Source organism: Mesoplodon densirostris, chromosome 4 (genome assembly GCF_025265405.1).
Source record: "Mesoplodon densirostris isolate mMesDen1 chromosome 4, mMesDen1 primary haplotype, whole genome shotgun sequence".
In the NCBI taxonomy this organism is placed as follows: Eukaryota; Metazoa; Chordata; class Mammalia; order Artiodactyla; family Ziphiidae; genus Mesoplodon; species Mesoplodon densirostris.
In genome coordinates, this window is record NC_082664.1 from 14,485,598 (window position 1) to 14,502,540 (window position 16,943).

At 40.3% G+C, this 16,943-nt stretch overlaps 1 protein-coding gene across 4 annotated transcripts in view; it reads left to right on the top strand.

The window, feature by feature from the left end:
- The window catches only part of TTC7B (tetratricopeptide repeat domain 7B), a 242,003-nt gene that overhangs the window by 58,396 nt on the left and 166,664 nt on the right, over positions 1-16,943 (top strand). For all 4 annotated transcript variants that reach the window (XM_060095729.1, XM_060095730.1, XM_060095731.1 and 1 more), the window contains exon 4: positions 330-460. In XM_060095729.1, the coding sequence (XP_059951712.1) occupies positions 330-460 (131 nt within the window). The remainder of the gene's footprint in view (positions 1-329; positions 461-16,943) is intronic.

Sequence of the window (16,943 nt, forward strand, 5' to 3'; positions counted from 1 at the left end):
CTCTAATATTATCTGGCCCTCTAGAGCAATATTAAAAAATTAAGCCCCGGGGGCTTCCCTGGTGGCGCAGTGGTTGAGAGTCCGCCTGCCAATGCAGGGGATACGGGTTCGTGCCCCGGTCTGGGAGGGTCCCACATGCCGCGGAACGGCTGGGCCCATGAGCCATGGCCGCTGAGCCTGCGCGTCCGGAGCCTGTGCTCCTCAACGGGAGAGGCCACAACAGTGAGAGGCCCGCGTACCGCCAAAAAATAAATAAATAAATAAATAAATAAATAATTAAGCCCCATGAAAAACAACTTACCCAGTTTTTGTATGTTGATTTTTTTTAGGACTTTGTTTAGAGAAGTTGCCTATTTCTTCTTCTACCAGTAATCTCCTTGTGGATCGGGAACAGGATGTCATCACCTGTTATGAGAAGGCAGGGGACATTGCACTCCTGTACCTCCAAGAGATAGAAAGGGTAAGTGAGGACCATGTGTTCATTCAGTTGATAATTTTTTAAAATTTCAAATCAGATCTCACAGAACTGTGGTCAGCCTCTGGAAGCCTTCAACTTATCTGTCTCTGGGTGCAAAGCTTTGCTTCTGTTCTTTAATGCTATGGAGAATATGGTGGTAAATGTGGCACCTTGTGAAAATAGATGGGTCGATGTTTGGGAAGCATTTTAACATCCTCTGAGCAGAAATGACACTATGCATCTAATTATACCCTCAGTGCCCTGAAGCTGGCTAATCATTCGTGTTCTCATAGGCAAAACAGGTTAGCTTCCTTTGTACTTGCGTGGATTATGTACCAACATAGGGTACATCTGGAGTTTGGGAAGCTTTACCTCAATGGTCATGCCAAAGGGCTGCTGGGGACTCTCAACCAACCTGCTTGGAGCAGGCTGTGTATCCTTGAGACCATCTGGGATGGTTTTCTCCCAGCAGTCAGTCGTTTGCCTCTGCTGTGGGGAATGAAACCAGAAGCTGATCAGAGGGCCATCAGAGGAGAGAACGAGTGAGCAAGGGACCCTGAACTCACACCCTCAGGCAGAGGAAGTTGAAGGCTGGATGAGGCTGGGGAGGTGTGGGCAACTTGTCTGTTTACTTCTCAGCGTTAACTTTCCCATCTGTAAAAGGAGCATAATAATGGTTCTCACTTCATGGAGTTCTTGTGGGCATTGTAAGAGGTCGTTTAAATAAAGGCATTTAGCCCAGATTCAGAAATGTATTGGATTCTTGGTAATTGACACTTATTTTTACTAAAAACAATAGCTCCTAGTCCAGTCTGCCCCTCGCAGAGCTTCCTGGTGTTCTAACCAAGGCTCCATCCTGATATTTCCCCTTTCAGACCCAGAGGTGCATCCTGTGAGATTGTTTGAAGTGATAGAAGTTCTGTGAGACTTTTTGAAAATGGTCAGCATCTTGTCTCCCATCAACTTATGGGTCCTCTGTTTGATAGTTTTTGTTCTTTTATACGTGTACAGACTGGAAGTAGTTTCTTTCATAGAAATCTTTTTGTAGTGTGTTGATGTGGGTGGCAAGGATCAGAATGACCTTTCAAGAGCAGGGAGAGTAGGGTGAGAGCCACAGAGAAGAGGGGGAGAGGATGATGGGAGTGGTGTCTGGCCTGGCCCATACCAGAATGGATGACACATCATGGTTCGCGATATCCAGGAATTCAGGAATATATTTGGCTGTCTTGCCAAAATGTTCTATAAGAAGTCTGCTATGAGAAAGGAATTATTTGTTATTCAGAATTTATGGTACGATCTTTAGAGAAATGATCATGCAGCTTGATTTTAAAATCTACATGATTTTCTTTGTCTACCTCCCTGATGGCCAGTGCTGGGCAGCTGAGAAGTCTGCTTATGCCAGCTAAGCTGTTCTTGTGGACCCCACAGTCCTTGCCACTTAGGGGACCTTATTTTGCATTTTACTCCCTGTTGTCACGCTGGGGCCGCCTTCTCCTGGCTGGGAGAAAGGAGGTTCATCTGTTATGTGTGTCTTTAATGATGTGGCAATTGGCAGATCTGGATGTACTTCCTGTTGTGTTCCTTTATAACCACCTCTTCACCACTGGGTTCTTTAGCCAGACCAGAAAGGAGAGTCTCATAATCAAAGGATTTAAAATAAATATTTTTCGTGGTTTTGAGGAAACAGTGATCATAGGATGTTAGATTTTGAGAAGAAAATGGAGGCCCAGAAAGGGAGACCCCTAAGGACACACAGGAAGTTAGGGCCAAAGCAAAGATTAGAACTCAGCTCTTCTGACACCTAGTTCAGCGTCACTTACTTCATTATCCCAGGCTGCTGCCAATAAATGTGGAACCCCGTAGTTTCTTACACCCTTATATATAGAAAGTGCCCAATAAGTATTTGACCAAGCAAGCCATAGCTCTTAGTAGTGTGGGGAAGCAGCCTCACTCAGCGTATGGTTCGATTTCAGGGTATATATTAGATGACTTTCACATTTCTGGCTCTGATTTTCCAGTCTGAGTTTTCCTTCATGGGAGACCACTTTGGGTCTCCACAGATCCAGGAAACTGGGATATTAGCAATGAGAGAGATTGAATGAATGAAACATCTGTTTTGACTGTAGTAGATGCTCAATAAATTATCTGTGACTAATTAGAAGTCTAGGGGGAAAATGACCTTCCTTAAGTGACCACTGGGCTTGGTGGACATTCAGGGGTTTTTATGAGGCAAGACAATGGTGCCATGCAGAGGAAGATACCTGTTTGGCCTTTTGTTTCTTCCTTTAACTTAAATGACTTTTAAGAATTATGCTAAATTGAAAACAAATGTTAGGAAAATAAAATCTGAAGGAAGCAAAAGACTGGGGCAAGCTTAGGTAAATAGTGCTTTGCTTTTCTGGGTAGGTAGCCCTTTAAGTAGAAAACCCCACACACTCTGTTCCTGTGTTTGTTCTGCTGGGCAAAGGCAGTCTTTCAGGGTTTTCCCCTCATTTCCCAGCCATTCTAAAGCGAAGAAACTTCTGTTTGCCGGGACCTTTTGGCATTTTATTTATGTGTTGCCTCCTAATGTCATTCACTAGCAAGGATAAAATTTGAGGAGAACTTTGGAGCACAGTTTGGAGTATTGTGGAAAATGTGTTTTCATAATCTGGAACCATCGATCTGTTTCCGATGCAGCCTTATTCCTCTTCTAGTTTCTCTAAGAGTGGGTATGTTTAGCCACGTTCGTGTTGTTTGTTTCCCGAAGGGCAGGGGCTCTTCAGAAAGGGGGCTGACCTTGGCGTCCCCTCCAGGCGGCTAAGTTAAGTTGGGAGAAGCAGCAGGGCCCAGGGGTTAAGTGACACGGGCGTTGGGATCCTGGCCTTGCCACCTCTTAGCTGTGGAACATCAGGCAAGTTACTCAACCTCTCTGTGCTGCCTCCGAACCTCAGCTGTAAAATAGCAATAATCATTGCTGTAAGGCTGTTGTGAGCATACATTGGGTTAACTCATGTTCTTCCCAGGACATGTTTAGCACACATTAAATGTTCATTTTATTGTCATTATCTGTTCCTGTGTCACCTGGCAGTGGAATCTTTCCTAACCTTCGAAGATTTCAGATATTTAGATGAAAATATGGAGTATTTTAAACATGCTGTTTTAATAAAAGTGTTAAATAATTTAAAAGAGATATTTATGGAGTAATTTTTTCAGGAGAAGTTGGTTTTCCATTCCTTGCCTGGAAGCTAATGGAACAACATCTTGCCTAGAGGCCCCATATCACATCTGGGTTCTGAATCTCTGTTCACCCCGGCTGTTTGACCTTGGTCCAATCGTTTCTATCTGTGTGCTGCAGCTTTCCATTTTCATGGCGCGGGGTTCATACTGCCTGACTTGTCTGGGGAAGAAAACCAGTGAGCCACCGGTGTTCTCCACCCAGTATGATAGGGGCTGTCCATGTACTGTTCTCCCTCCTTGTTCCAGACGGGGAGGCGGGGCCACAGGAAATTTGAACACCTGAAAGCCGTGTGCATTGAATATTGGTTTAGTGTTGTCCTTGTTACATTAGGGTCACAGAGACATCTGCTAATCATTTTCTCTGATAGTTTGTTCTCCGAAGGGGAATGAAAAATACCTCCAAACTTATGCACATAGAATAATTTAATCAAGTAAACCAAATTAGAATAGATGGACATGACATAGGTTGACCTTGATTAGTTTATCTTTGGATGGTGGCATTACACCAACAGTAAATAAAGTTATCTCCCCCACAAGGAGCTTCTAAAGGTGCAATGATAGGAATAAAGATGACTTCACCCTCGAATATCATAATATGAGCCCTGCTTTTGGCAAATGAAATCATCCTGTCTCTGTCCGTTGCATGCATCAGCCAACCAGCCGGGTATGGCTTTCTTGAGCAGAAGCCGTGCCAGGGTGGAACTTTACCTTCTGCTGACAGTTCATTCCTTTACACCCTGTTTTAGAAAAGAAGTTAATGCTACATTATGGGACACCCATAGATTTTTTTATGGGCTGTTTTAGCGTTAAGGTTTTAAGAAACAGCTGGTGCCCAGATGTTGCAGAGCCCAGCCTAGGCTTCATCTGCTCATCAGGAGCTGTTCACTGGTCCTGGTGGTCAGTCCTTGAGCGGATTCTGTCCTCCCCACAGGAGGAACTCGCAGTGACACAGCCAAGACGTTGGATTCACAACTGGATTAGATTAAGGTTACTGTGTGTCTTGAACTCAAACAAGATGTCCTAGGAAAACTACTCAGTGCTACTGACACGGAAGGCAGGGTGTGACTCTGGAGGTCCATGTGGCTGTGCTTTTGGGTCTAAAGCATGAGACCATGAAGAAAAGATGGATTCTCCCTTCTCTTCTTCCCAATCCCTGCCTTTTCACTTAAGCTGAAGCAGCAGGTTATAGGTCATGGCTTAATGTAGTACATCTGAATAAACGACTTCCTTAAAGAAATGTCAAGAAACTGACTGGCCAGTATGTTGCTCTGACTTTGAGGCTGCCATCTGACTGGCTGGGAAAGGAGGCTACCACACACTTAAAGCTGAGTTAGAAAAGCCTGGAAACCAGAAAAGAACAGTAGTTTATTTTAATTTTTGTATGTTCTTGGTCAGTCTTTGCCCTCATAATTGTATAGCTTTAAAGGGATCTATATCTGTCTTTTTTCGCTCAACATTACATCAAAACTTCAAAGTGTTGTCATGGTTATGTAATATTTTATCAAGTGGATGGCCTCTATGATATAATTCACTTATAGTTGGGTATAGCCTGTTTTTATAGTGCTCTGGTGCCAGCTTCCTTCAGGTAGCTTTTCCCTTGTTTTGCTTTGTTTCCTAAGGGTAAATTCCCAGAAGTCGGGACATTTTTAACATTCTCGTTACTATATATTGTATCCAATTGCTTTCTACAAGTCATACTAACATCTTCTACCTTTGGATGTACAGGAGAGTAGTGGTTGCTTTGCAATCTTGATGGGGTTGCATTTGTTTCTAAGTTACTTTGCTGATTTGCTAGGTGAAAAGAGTACTTTGCCATTTTGGCCTGCATTTCTTTCACTATCAGTCAGGTTGAAATTTTTTCCATCTATTTGCTTACTAGCTGTATTTCTTTTCTTTTTTTTAAATCACAGCATTATTGAGATATAATTCACATACCATAGAATTTACCCATTTAAAGTATTCAATTCAGTGGTTTTTAATATAGTCACAGAGTTGTGCAACCATCACCAATATTTAATTTCAAAACATTTTCATCACCCCCAAAAGAAACGCTGTATGCATTAGCAGTCACTCCCCATTTACCTTCAATTTCTCCAGTCTCTATAGATGTGTATATTCTAGACATTTCCTATAAATCAAACCATACAACATGTGGTCTTTTATGACTGGCTTCTTTGGCTTAGCGTAATGTTCTCATGTTGCAGCAGGTATTGGTCCTTCGTTTCTTTTTATTGCCAAATAATATGCCAGTGTATGGAGATCCTACATTATGTTTATCCATTCATCATTTTATCATTTATTATTTGGGTTGTTTCTACTTTGGGCTATTATAATAATGCTGCTATAACTTTTTGTATCTAAGATTTCGTGTGGACAAATGTTTTCATTTTTCTTGAGTATATTCCTGGGAGTGGAATTGCTGGGTCATATGATAACTTTACGTTTGACCTTGTTATATTTCTTTTTTGTTTGTTTATACTTTCTCTCTGGTTTTAGCATGTAGTATTATTCTTATAATTTGAATCAAGCTTTTATACCATAAATATGTTAACCCATTATTATGTTTGCTCTGAATGATTTCCCACTCAGTACTTTTCCATTTCTAAATTGTTCATAAATTTTAAATCTATTATATATATTAGTTGAATCTGATTATCTTTTTATTACATTTATTTCATTGTTTTAAAGCTGAAATACTGGGATGAATCTTCTCTAGGATTTAAAAAGTTTTCAACCATTTTCCATTTTTTTAAAAAAAACTTTTAATTTTCAAATCTTGTTGGAGAGATTTATTTTGGTGTAAGATATTAGATATGACTCTAATGTTTTCCTCAGACTTCAGTACCACTTTAAGATGATCTTATCTTTCTTTTTTCATATTTTCTGTTATGTATTTTAAGTCGTTTAATAAAATTTTAGACACAACAGTAATTTCTGAACTTTCCTATTTTGTTCTGCTAATCTTATATTGCACCACTGTAACACCGGTTAATAAGTGCTTCTTTATGATATGTTTTAACATCTGAAGGGATTAGTAACTCCTTATTTTTCAGAATACCCTTTGTCCTTTTCTGTTGGTATTTCTAGATGCATTTTAGAATAATTGGGATTTGGTCAAATTTTTATTAACGCTATACATTGGTTTGGAGAATTATATTTAGTCTTTACTCATCTGTGACCGTGATACCTCTTTCCATTTTGCAAGATTTTTGTTTTACAGACTTCAGTAGATGGATTGTATTCCCAGATCTTTTCTATTTGTATTGCTTCACGTATAGGATCATTTGTTTCATTGTATTTTCACATGTAGCAATGCTTTGGTTTTTAAAATTCAATTACAAAAATATTTAATGAGTGCCTTCTTTGTTCTGCACACTGTGCTTGACACCAGGGGCACTAGAAGAAATAAGCCACAGAGCATGTCCTCAGGAAACTTACTGTTTTCTGAGGACACAGGTCCGTAAACAGCACGTGGGCTGCTTTGGTGGGGAACGCTCAGAGAATTCTGCAAGCCCAGAGAAGGGTCTTGGACCCGTGCAGAAGTTCAGGGATGGCTCCTGGGAGAGATGACACCTGAGCTGAACCTTGAAGGCTGACAAGGAGAGCAATACAGGATTATCAGCCACAATACTGAACTCCTCCATAAAAATAGAGTTGATTCTTTTCATTTTTCTAAGGATGAACATGTGGCAGAGGAATGATTTTTGTCGTTATTCTTTCTTCCTTTCTAGTATTTTCCACTTTATCTCTCTTTCATGCCCTATCTCCAGACTTTTCTAAAACGATATTATTATAAAGGTGGTGGAAAGTATCCTTATTTTGTTCCTACTTGAAGGTGATACTTTAATATATCTCCAGTAAGGATTATAATGTTTACATGCTCATTAAGTTTCTCATTTGCAGTTCATAATAAGTATGTAGGTATATATTATTATCCCCATTAATCAGATGAACACAATGAAGATCTGAGAGATCAAAGGAGTTGTCCTAAGTCCACAAGTGGTGAGGCATGTCAGAACCAGACCTTGAACCTGGGCCTTTTGACCTAAAATCTTTGGCCCCTGCCTACTTTCTGTCATGCTTCCTCAGGTGTTGGGTGTGTGCTTTTGCCAAAGCAGGCTGTACTTGTTACGGATACTTGTTGGCAGTCCTCTCACAGGGAAGTGTTTATCCACAGAAAAAGTGATGGCTTCGACACTGCCAAACAATGGTCCTGCCCAGGCCCATGTATTAGAGGCTCTTTGTGAGGAAGGGATTAAATCCAAGATACTTAGACTTCAGGGCAAACTCAGAACTAAGCTATTCCCTCTCTCATCCACCTTGCATTTTTCCCATCCTGCCTCATCCTGGCAGCCCTGACCTTGTCTTTTGGGCTTTGTTCTGCAAGCAAATGCAGACTAATAGGACAAAGGGAGAGGAGTCGGACTGCAGAGTAAGGTAGACCTGAGTTTCAACACCAGCCTTAACACTCGTTAGCCCTGTGATTTGGGCAACTTGCTCAGTGGAGCAAAGTCTCAGTTTCCCCTTCAGTAAAGAGAGGGTAATAGTATGCATCTCAGTGGGTTTTTGTGGGAGAATAAATGAGATAGTCTATGTACCTTCACAGTGCCTAATGCAGAACAGGTTATTTTCTTATTGCTTTTTTCCCTGCATTTCTTATTGGCCCTGAAAATTTATTCATTCATTCATTTACTATGTGTTTTATTCATTTACTACATTTACTATGTATATTGAATGCTTACCCTGTCCCAGACACTGCACTGGACCCTGGATATATTAGTAAATGGAATAGACATGGCCCCTGACTTTGCAGAAGGTGCAGCACCATGGAGGGAGACAACCAATAATCAAGTAAAAAATACATTAATAGGGCTTCCCTGGTGGCACAGTGGTTGGGAGTCCGCCTGCCGATGCAGGGGACGTGGGTTCGTGCCCCGGTCTGGGAGGATCCCACATGCCGCGGAGCGGCTGGGCCCGTGAGCCATGGCCGCTGAGCCTGCGCATCCGGAGCCTGTGCTCCATGACAGGAGAGGCCACAACAGTGAAAGGCCCACGTACCACAAAAAAAAAAAAAAAAAATTAATAAACGCAATGAAGGAATAGAATAGGATGCTGTGGGAGGGAATAATAGAGGCAGGCCTGCTTTATGTTAGTGCTCAGGGAAGGCCCTCCTGAGAAATGACAATCAAGTTGATACATGAGAGGTGAGAAAGAGCATAAGAGTAACATGATCCAGACTGTGTTTTAAAAAATTATTCAGGCTGCTTGTGGAGGGTGGAAAGGAAGTTAAGGAGCAGGAGAGGACGTGGAGACTCTATTTAGGAGGCTGCTGTAGAAATCTAACAGGAAGTGGTGGTAGCTTTGTTGAAAGTTATGGTTGTGGAAATGGATATATACAGACATTTGAGAAATAATTAGGAGGAAAATAGTAATAGATTAGATGTGAGAGAGTGTCAAGGTCTCAAGGCTCACTCCCCAGCGTCTGATTTGGGCAGCTGGCTGGATGACGTTACAGTCGCCCCTCGGTATCTGTGGGGGATTAGTTCCAGGACCCCCTGTGAATACCAAAATCTGCAGATGCTCAAGTCCCTTATATAATATGGCATAGTACAGTTGGCCCTCCGTATCTGCAGATGTGGAACCCGTGGATACAGGACCAGCTGTATTTATAAGATGGAGTGATAAATAGAGGCTTCAGTTTGGGGCTGAATCTGGACTCCTAGGAGTGTAATCATGCTCAAAGTTTCTCTGGGGTAGAAGTTATATGGCTTTTGTCCCAGGAAGGCATTCCAGGAGCTAGGAGGGAGATGCCCAGAAAAGGGCCCTTGAAGCTGAGCCCCATCCCTGAGGTTCTGGTGTACAGACCCTTCTTAAGACTGAGGCTGAACCAGGAGAACCAAGAATTTCTCCCTTCCACCACCAGCCACATAACAAACACAGCACCAAGTACTATGAAACAGCAGACTACTACTGGGAAAGGGGCGTGAATGTGGAGAGAGAACTCCTCTGTAGTGCAAGCATACAGAGACTGCTTAAAACTGAGGGTGGAATAGAAACACTGAGGAAAACCCTCTGGCATCCCAAGTCCCACAGTTAGCAGCCCAATGCTGGAGGAGTTTGAAGCCCATGGTGCATTGGAGGTAACTATAGAAACAATAAAACCCAGCTCCAGCTCAACTACTGACTAGGTTGACTCAATCCCCAACACTTAGGGCCTGATAAGAGAAAAGGGGTACACATTTTCAAGTGTAAATATTATTTAACTCAGTTTATTTCTGTATACACAATTGTCAACAATAAATAAAAAATTAAGGGCAAAGTGCTTGAGAGTCCGCCTGCTGATGCAGGGGACGCAGGTTTGTGCCCCAGTCCGGGAGGATCCCACATGCCGCGGAGCGGCTGGGCCCGTGGGCCATGGCCGCTGGGCCTGCACATCCGGAGGCTGTGCTCTGCAATGGGAGAGGCCACAACAGTAAGAGGCCCGCGTACCGCCAAAAAAAATTATAAGATACGTATATATACACACAAACAGGAATAAACAAATCACTGTGAAGAGCAATAAACAAAACAAAACCCAGAAATGATCCAGGTATTGGAACTATCAGATAGGAACTTTAAAATACCCATGAGTTATATGTTAAAGGATATCATGAAAAAGATATGCAACATGCAGGAACAGATGGGAATTTCAACAAGGAGAAGGAAACTATAAAAAAAAGTATAATTAAAATGCTAGAAATAACAAAACATGATATAAGAGATGAGGAACTTCTTTGATAGCTTATTAGAAGACTGGAAGCAGCTAAGAAAAAAACTTTCATTTGAAGATAGGTTAATAGAGATTATTCAAAGAGAAACACAAAAAGAAAATAAAAAAGAGTGGGAAAAAAACAGAACAGAACATCCAAGAGCTGTGGGAAAATATCATATATGTATTTGGTGTCCCAAGAGGATAAGAGAGAGACACTGGGACAGAAGAACTATTTGAAGAGAAAATGGTTGTGCTTCCCTGGTGGCGCAGTGGTTGAGAGTCCGTCTGCCGATGTAGGGGACGCGGGTTTGTGCCCCGGTCCGGGAAGATCCCACATGCCGCGGAGCGGCTGGGCCCGTGAGCCATGGCCACTGAGCCTGTGCATCCAGAGCCTGTGCTCTGCAATGGGAGAGGCCACAACAGTGAGAGGCCCGCGTACTGCAAAAAAAAGAGAGAGAGAGAGAGAGAGAAAATGGTTAAGAACTTTTCAGAATTACTGAAACACAGCAAAGAATCTCAGATCCAAGAATCTCAGAGAACCCCAAGCAGGATAAATACAAACACACACTTAGACACATCATAGTCAAAGTGTTGTAAATCAAAGACAAAAGTCTTGAAGGCAACCAGAGAAAAAGAAACTTTAAATACAGACGAATAAAGGTAAGAGTTATAGAAGACATCATCAGAAAATGATATGCAGATTAGAAGACACTGGAAAGACAAATGAAGACTTTTTTAGAACAAATAAAAGTTGACAGAATGCATTGCCAGCACACCTGTGTGACAAGAAATGTTAAAGAAGTTCTTCAAGCAGAAGAAAATACAGACCCACACAGTGAAATCAAGAGCATCATAAATGGTTACAATGAGGGTAAATAAAGAAGACTTTCCTATGTTTAATTTCTTTAAAAGATAATCGACTGCCTAAGCCAAAAATATGAACAATGTATTATGGGATTTATAATATAGAAGTAAAATGTGTGGCAACAATAGCCAAAAAGATAGTGGAGGAAATAGAAGTATATTGTTATAAGGTGTTTATACTATATATGAATTGGTGTAATATTACTTAGAGATATTATAAAGAGCTATGTTGTAAACCCTAGGGCAGCCACTAAAAAATAAGAAAAAAGAGACATAATTAACCAGTTGATAGTGGAAATGAAATGGAATCATCAATCCAAAAAAAAAAAAAAAAAAAAGAAAGTGAGAAAAAGGAACAAAGAGCATATGGGACAATAAAAAAAAAAAAACTAGCAAGATGGTTCCAACCATGTCAATAATTATATTAAATGTAAATTGTCTAAGCACCCCAATTTAAAGGCAGAGATTCTCTATCTACAAGAAAATGATTTAAATATTAAAACATAGGTAGATAAAAGGTAAAATTACACACTATGCAAATAATAATCAAAACAAAGTGAGAGTGGCTGTATTATATCATAAAGTAGAATTAGAAACAAGGGATATTATAGGAGATAAAGGGAGGTATAATAAAAGGAGTCAATTCATCAAGACATTATAATCCTAAAAGTATGTATACCTAATAATAGAGCTTCAAGATATAGAAAACAAAATGTATTGAAGAGTTTATAACATTAAATGTGTACAGTAGAAAAGAAGAAAAATTTCAAATCAATGATCTACATTTCCAACTCAAGAAATTAGAAAAAGATGAACAAATTAAAGCCAAAATAAGCAGAAGGAAGGGAATAAGAAAGATTAGAACAGAAATCAGTGAAATAAAAAACAGATAAACAGTAGAGAAAACTAGTGAAACCAAAAATGGAGTCTTAGAAAAGATCAATAAAATTTGTGTAAACTATTAATAAGATGAACAAGAATTAAAGAGAGAAGACACAAATTATCAATACCCAGAAAAAAGGAGGCACTTCTATAGATCTATAGACATTGAAATGGTGTAAGGGAAAATTATGACCAGCTTTATGCAAATAAACTTGATCATTTATAGAAAATAGACAAATTCCCTGAAAGACACAAAGTACCAAAGCTCACTCAAGAAAGAATAGATAACTCAAGTATACCTATATGAATTAAAGAAATTGACTTTATCATTAAAAATCTTCCCATAAAGAAAACTACATGTCAAGTTGGCTTCCTTGGTGAATTCAATGAAGAGAGATTCAATTTAAGGGAGAAATGAGGCCAGTACTATAGGAGCTTTCAGAAAGTAGAAGAGGAGTAAAACACTCCCTAACTAATTTTATGAGACCAGTATCTCTTTTTTTTGTATTAATTGATTAATTAATTAATTTATTTATTTATTTTTGGCTGGGTTGGGTCTTCATTGCTGCGCGTGGGCTTTCTCTAGTTGCGGTGAGTGGGGGCTACGCTTTGTTGCGGTGTGCAGGCTTCTCATTGTGGTAGCTTCTCTTGCTGTGGAGCATGGGCTCTAGGCATGCGGGCTCCAGTAGTTGCGGCACTTGGGCTCTGGAGCACAGGATCAGTAGTTATGGTGCACAGGCTTAGTTGCTCCGCGGCATGTGGGATTTTCCCAGACCAGGGCTCGAACCTGTGTCCCCTGCATTGGCATGAGGATTCTTAACCACTGTGCCACCAGGGAAGTCCCAGAGACCAGTATCTCTTATGAATACAGATGCAGATATCCTCAACAAAATACCAGCAAACTGAATCTAACAGCATAGAGAAAGAATTATATACCATCAAGCGAGATTCTTTTCAGAAGTGCAAGGTTGATTTAACGTATGGAAATCAATGAATGTAATACAACAAATAAATAGAATAAAGGACAAAAACCACATGTTAATGATAATCCCAGTAGATGCAGAGAACTCATTTGGCAAAGTCCAACACTCCCCATGATAAAAAAACACACAACAAACTAGGAATAGGAGTAAAGAAAAATTTTTAAAAAAAGAAGTTATTATCCTCAACCTGATAGAAGGCATCCATGAAAAACCACGTCTAACAACATATATAATGGTGAAAGAGTGGATGCTTTCCTTCCAAGATTAGATTAGGCAGGAAAAAGAAATAAAAGGCATCCAGATTGAAAAGGGAGGGGCTTCCCTGGTGGCACAGTGGTTAAAATCCACCTGCCAGTGCAGGGGACATGGGTTTGATCCCTGGTCTGGGAAGATCCCACATGCTGTGGAACAACTAAGCCCGTGCGCCACAACTACTGAGCCTGCGCTCTAGAGCCCGCAAGCCACAACTACTGAGCCCGCAAGCCACAACTACTGAGCCCACATGCCACAACTACTGAAGCCCTCTGAGTCTGCACACCTAGAGCCTGTGCTCCACAGCAAGAGAAGCCACCACAATGAGAAGCACACTCACTTCAATGAAGAGTAGCCCCTGTTGGCCGCATCTAGAGAAAGCCAGCGTGCAGCAAGAGACCCAACGCAGCCAAAAAATAAATAAATAATTTTTTTAAAAAAACCAAGTAAAACTATATTTACAGATGACATGATCTTGTATATAGAAAATTCTAAGGAATTCGCACAAAAAAACTATAAATAATAAATGATTTCAGCAAGGTAGGATACAAGGTCAATATACAAAAATCCCTTTTATTTGTATACACTAGCAATGAGCAATCTGAAAATGAAATTAAAATTGTAATTCCACTTCTAATAGCATCAAAAAGATTAAAATGCATTGGGATAATAAAAAGAAGTCCAAACCTTATGCTCTGAAAACTACAAATCACTGTTGAAAGAAATGAAAGAAAACCTACATAAATGGAAAGGCATCCTGCACTCATAGAACAAAAGACTTAATTTGTTAAGATGACAATACTCCCCAAATTGATCTACAAATTCAACCCAATCCCCATTAAAATCCTAGCTGCCTTTTTTGCAGAAATTGATAAGCTGATTCACAAATTAATATGGAAATGCAAGGGACCAGAAGAGCCAAAACAATCTTGAAAAAGAACAAAGTTGAGGGACTCACACTTCCCAATCTCTTAACTTTCTGTTGTACAAAGCTACAGTAATTAAGACAGTGCACACAATTAGTATTCCTGAAAAAGAAAATGGAAAAAAACAGAATAGATAAGAAAATACAGTTACATAATCAAATAGAAATTCTTCAACAAAGAAAGGCTTTATTCAGCACTTGCTATATACTGTGCTAAGTGTTCTATCCATTTATTATTCCATTTAGTTCATAGGACTGCACTAAGTGAAAAATTCTATTACCATCTCCATTTTACCAATGAGAAAACTTTAGAGACTGTGACTTGCCCATAGTAGTGGAGCTGGGCTTTGAACCCAGAATGGCAGCCCGAGTCCAGTGCCTCACTTGATACTACAGATCTGAATTTTTAGATTGAGAGTTCATGCTGTGTTCCAAGAATAGCTGACCTAGAATGATGAATGGCAAGACAACACCTGGTAGATTTTCTAGACTTCAGGGAGAAAAGGACTGCTCTTTGCAGATTGTCTGCAGGGAGAACAGTAAGGCTGGCTTCCGAGTTGTCCACAGCAACTGTCAGTGTTGGAAGACTGGAGTATCGTCTGCCATGTTCTGAGGGAGAGAAAATGGGAAATCTGAGAATGTCATACTCAGGTTTAGAGGAACAGAGACAAGAGACAGACATTCTTACACCTGTAAGAATTCAGGGCCTGTAGCATCCATGAGCCCTTTTTGGCAATATTCCACCAAGCAAGAATCAATTTAAAATAAAGAATTAAAGAAACAATGAATGCATTTGATTGATTGATTGAGGTATAGTTGACGTACAATATTGTATAAGTTTTAGGGGTACAGCATAGTGATTCACAATTTATAAAGGTTATATCCCATTTATAGTTATTATAAAATATCGGCTGTATTCCCTGTGTTGTGCTCTATATCCTTGTAGCATATTTATTTTATACATACTAGTTTGTACCTCTTAATCCTCTACCCCGTCTTGCCCCTCAAATGCATTTTGATATAGAACTGACGCAAAACAATTATGGGGTAGAACGTAATTGTTAGGTACCTTGGCAATAAAAAACAGTACTATAACAAAAATAAGAGGCTGAGGAGAAGGCAAAGGAGAAGGTAGTATGAATATGTCAGTTTCCTCGTTTTTGTTCTGGGTCAACAGATACTGTATAGTGTTGAAATACGTAGATAAAAGAATGACCTACTTTCTGTCCTTTCTCTGTCTCTTTCTTTGTCTCCCTGTCTCTGTCTTTCTGTCTATATATACATACGTATAACACACATGCATACATGTAATAAATATAACATATTTGTTACTTTAGAGAGACATACATGTATGAACTATGTGTAAAAAAACCACATTTTTCTGAGGTTGAGTGATTACTTTGGTCACACTTTAGTTTCTCCTGTCAAATTTAATTAAAATTAAAACCAGTATGTATAACAATCTCAATGTCTGTAAAATGATTTTTATCTTTCTCTCCTCTTGATACATATGTACACAGAGATAGCTGGGTTATCGTTCAATCAATGTTCACTGGTTATTTCTATGTGGTAGAATTTTGAGATGATTTTTAATTTTCTTTTTGTACTGTACTACATTGTTTTCACTTTAAAATAATCATGGCATTTAAAAAATTTTAAACTATTATCAAAAGCAAATGGAGGATAATTTTTTTAAGTTTCAGCGTTGGACCCCCAAGTGGGAATGTCAAGGAAGAAGTTGGATATATGAGTCTGGGAAAGTCTGGACTAGAGGTTATAAATTTGGAATTCGTCAGCATGTAGATGATTTTTGAGGAGTGGATGAGGTCATCTTGAGAGACACTTAACAGAGAAGGACAAGGGCCCAGACCCGCACTCTGTGCATCTCCAACACTTCGAGGATGGGTGAGGGTGGAGCCAAAAATGACAGTTCTCAGAGGCAGGAGGAACACCTTCCTACCCCTTAGCACTTGCAGAGCCAAGGGCTAAGTCAAGAAGGAGCCAGGCGGCTTTGATAAGATGCTGGGATGTAGTTCAAAGGCAAGGGTTGCCCACCTGGATTTCGTTCCACAACGTATTGTTCGTTGTGTGTCTTCTACTTTTTTTTTCCCTCCCCAAAGCTCATAAGGTAGAGAACCAGCAATTGCTTCAACTCCATTTGGAGAACAATTTCAAGACCTCTAAAATGTTTGGGGTTTGGCTAACAGCTGGATCTTCGGAGAGCTGCTGACTCAGCAGATGTTGGCAGCATGTTTGGAGAGAACTCCTGTGGTTTTCAAATGGGCCACAAGTAGCTTCTGGTAGATCAATGCTTTATCGGACTTGCGAGTTTAAGGAGAGCAGCCTCTGTGACAGTAGCTAAGTGTGTACACTTCCCTGTATCCCCCTCAACTTGCAAGCCTTTCTCTTGACTAGTTGGCAGTCTTTCTGGCGGGGCTAAACACGTCAACCTTTCAAACCTTGTTATCTGCTGACAAGAGGTCAAGTTTGGGGAGCGGGAGAGTCGAGGTTGTTTTTCTCAACTCTCCCTTTGAGAATAGGTGGCTGCTGCCCAGTCCACAGGCCTCAGCTCTGTAGCCTGGTGAGTTGGCCCTCTCTGGTTAATTCCAG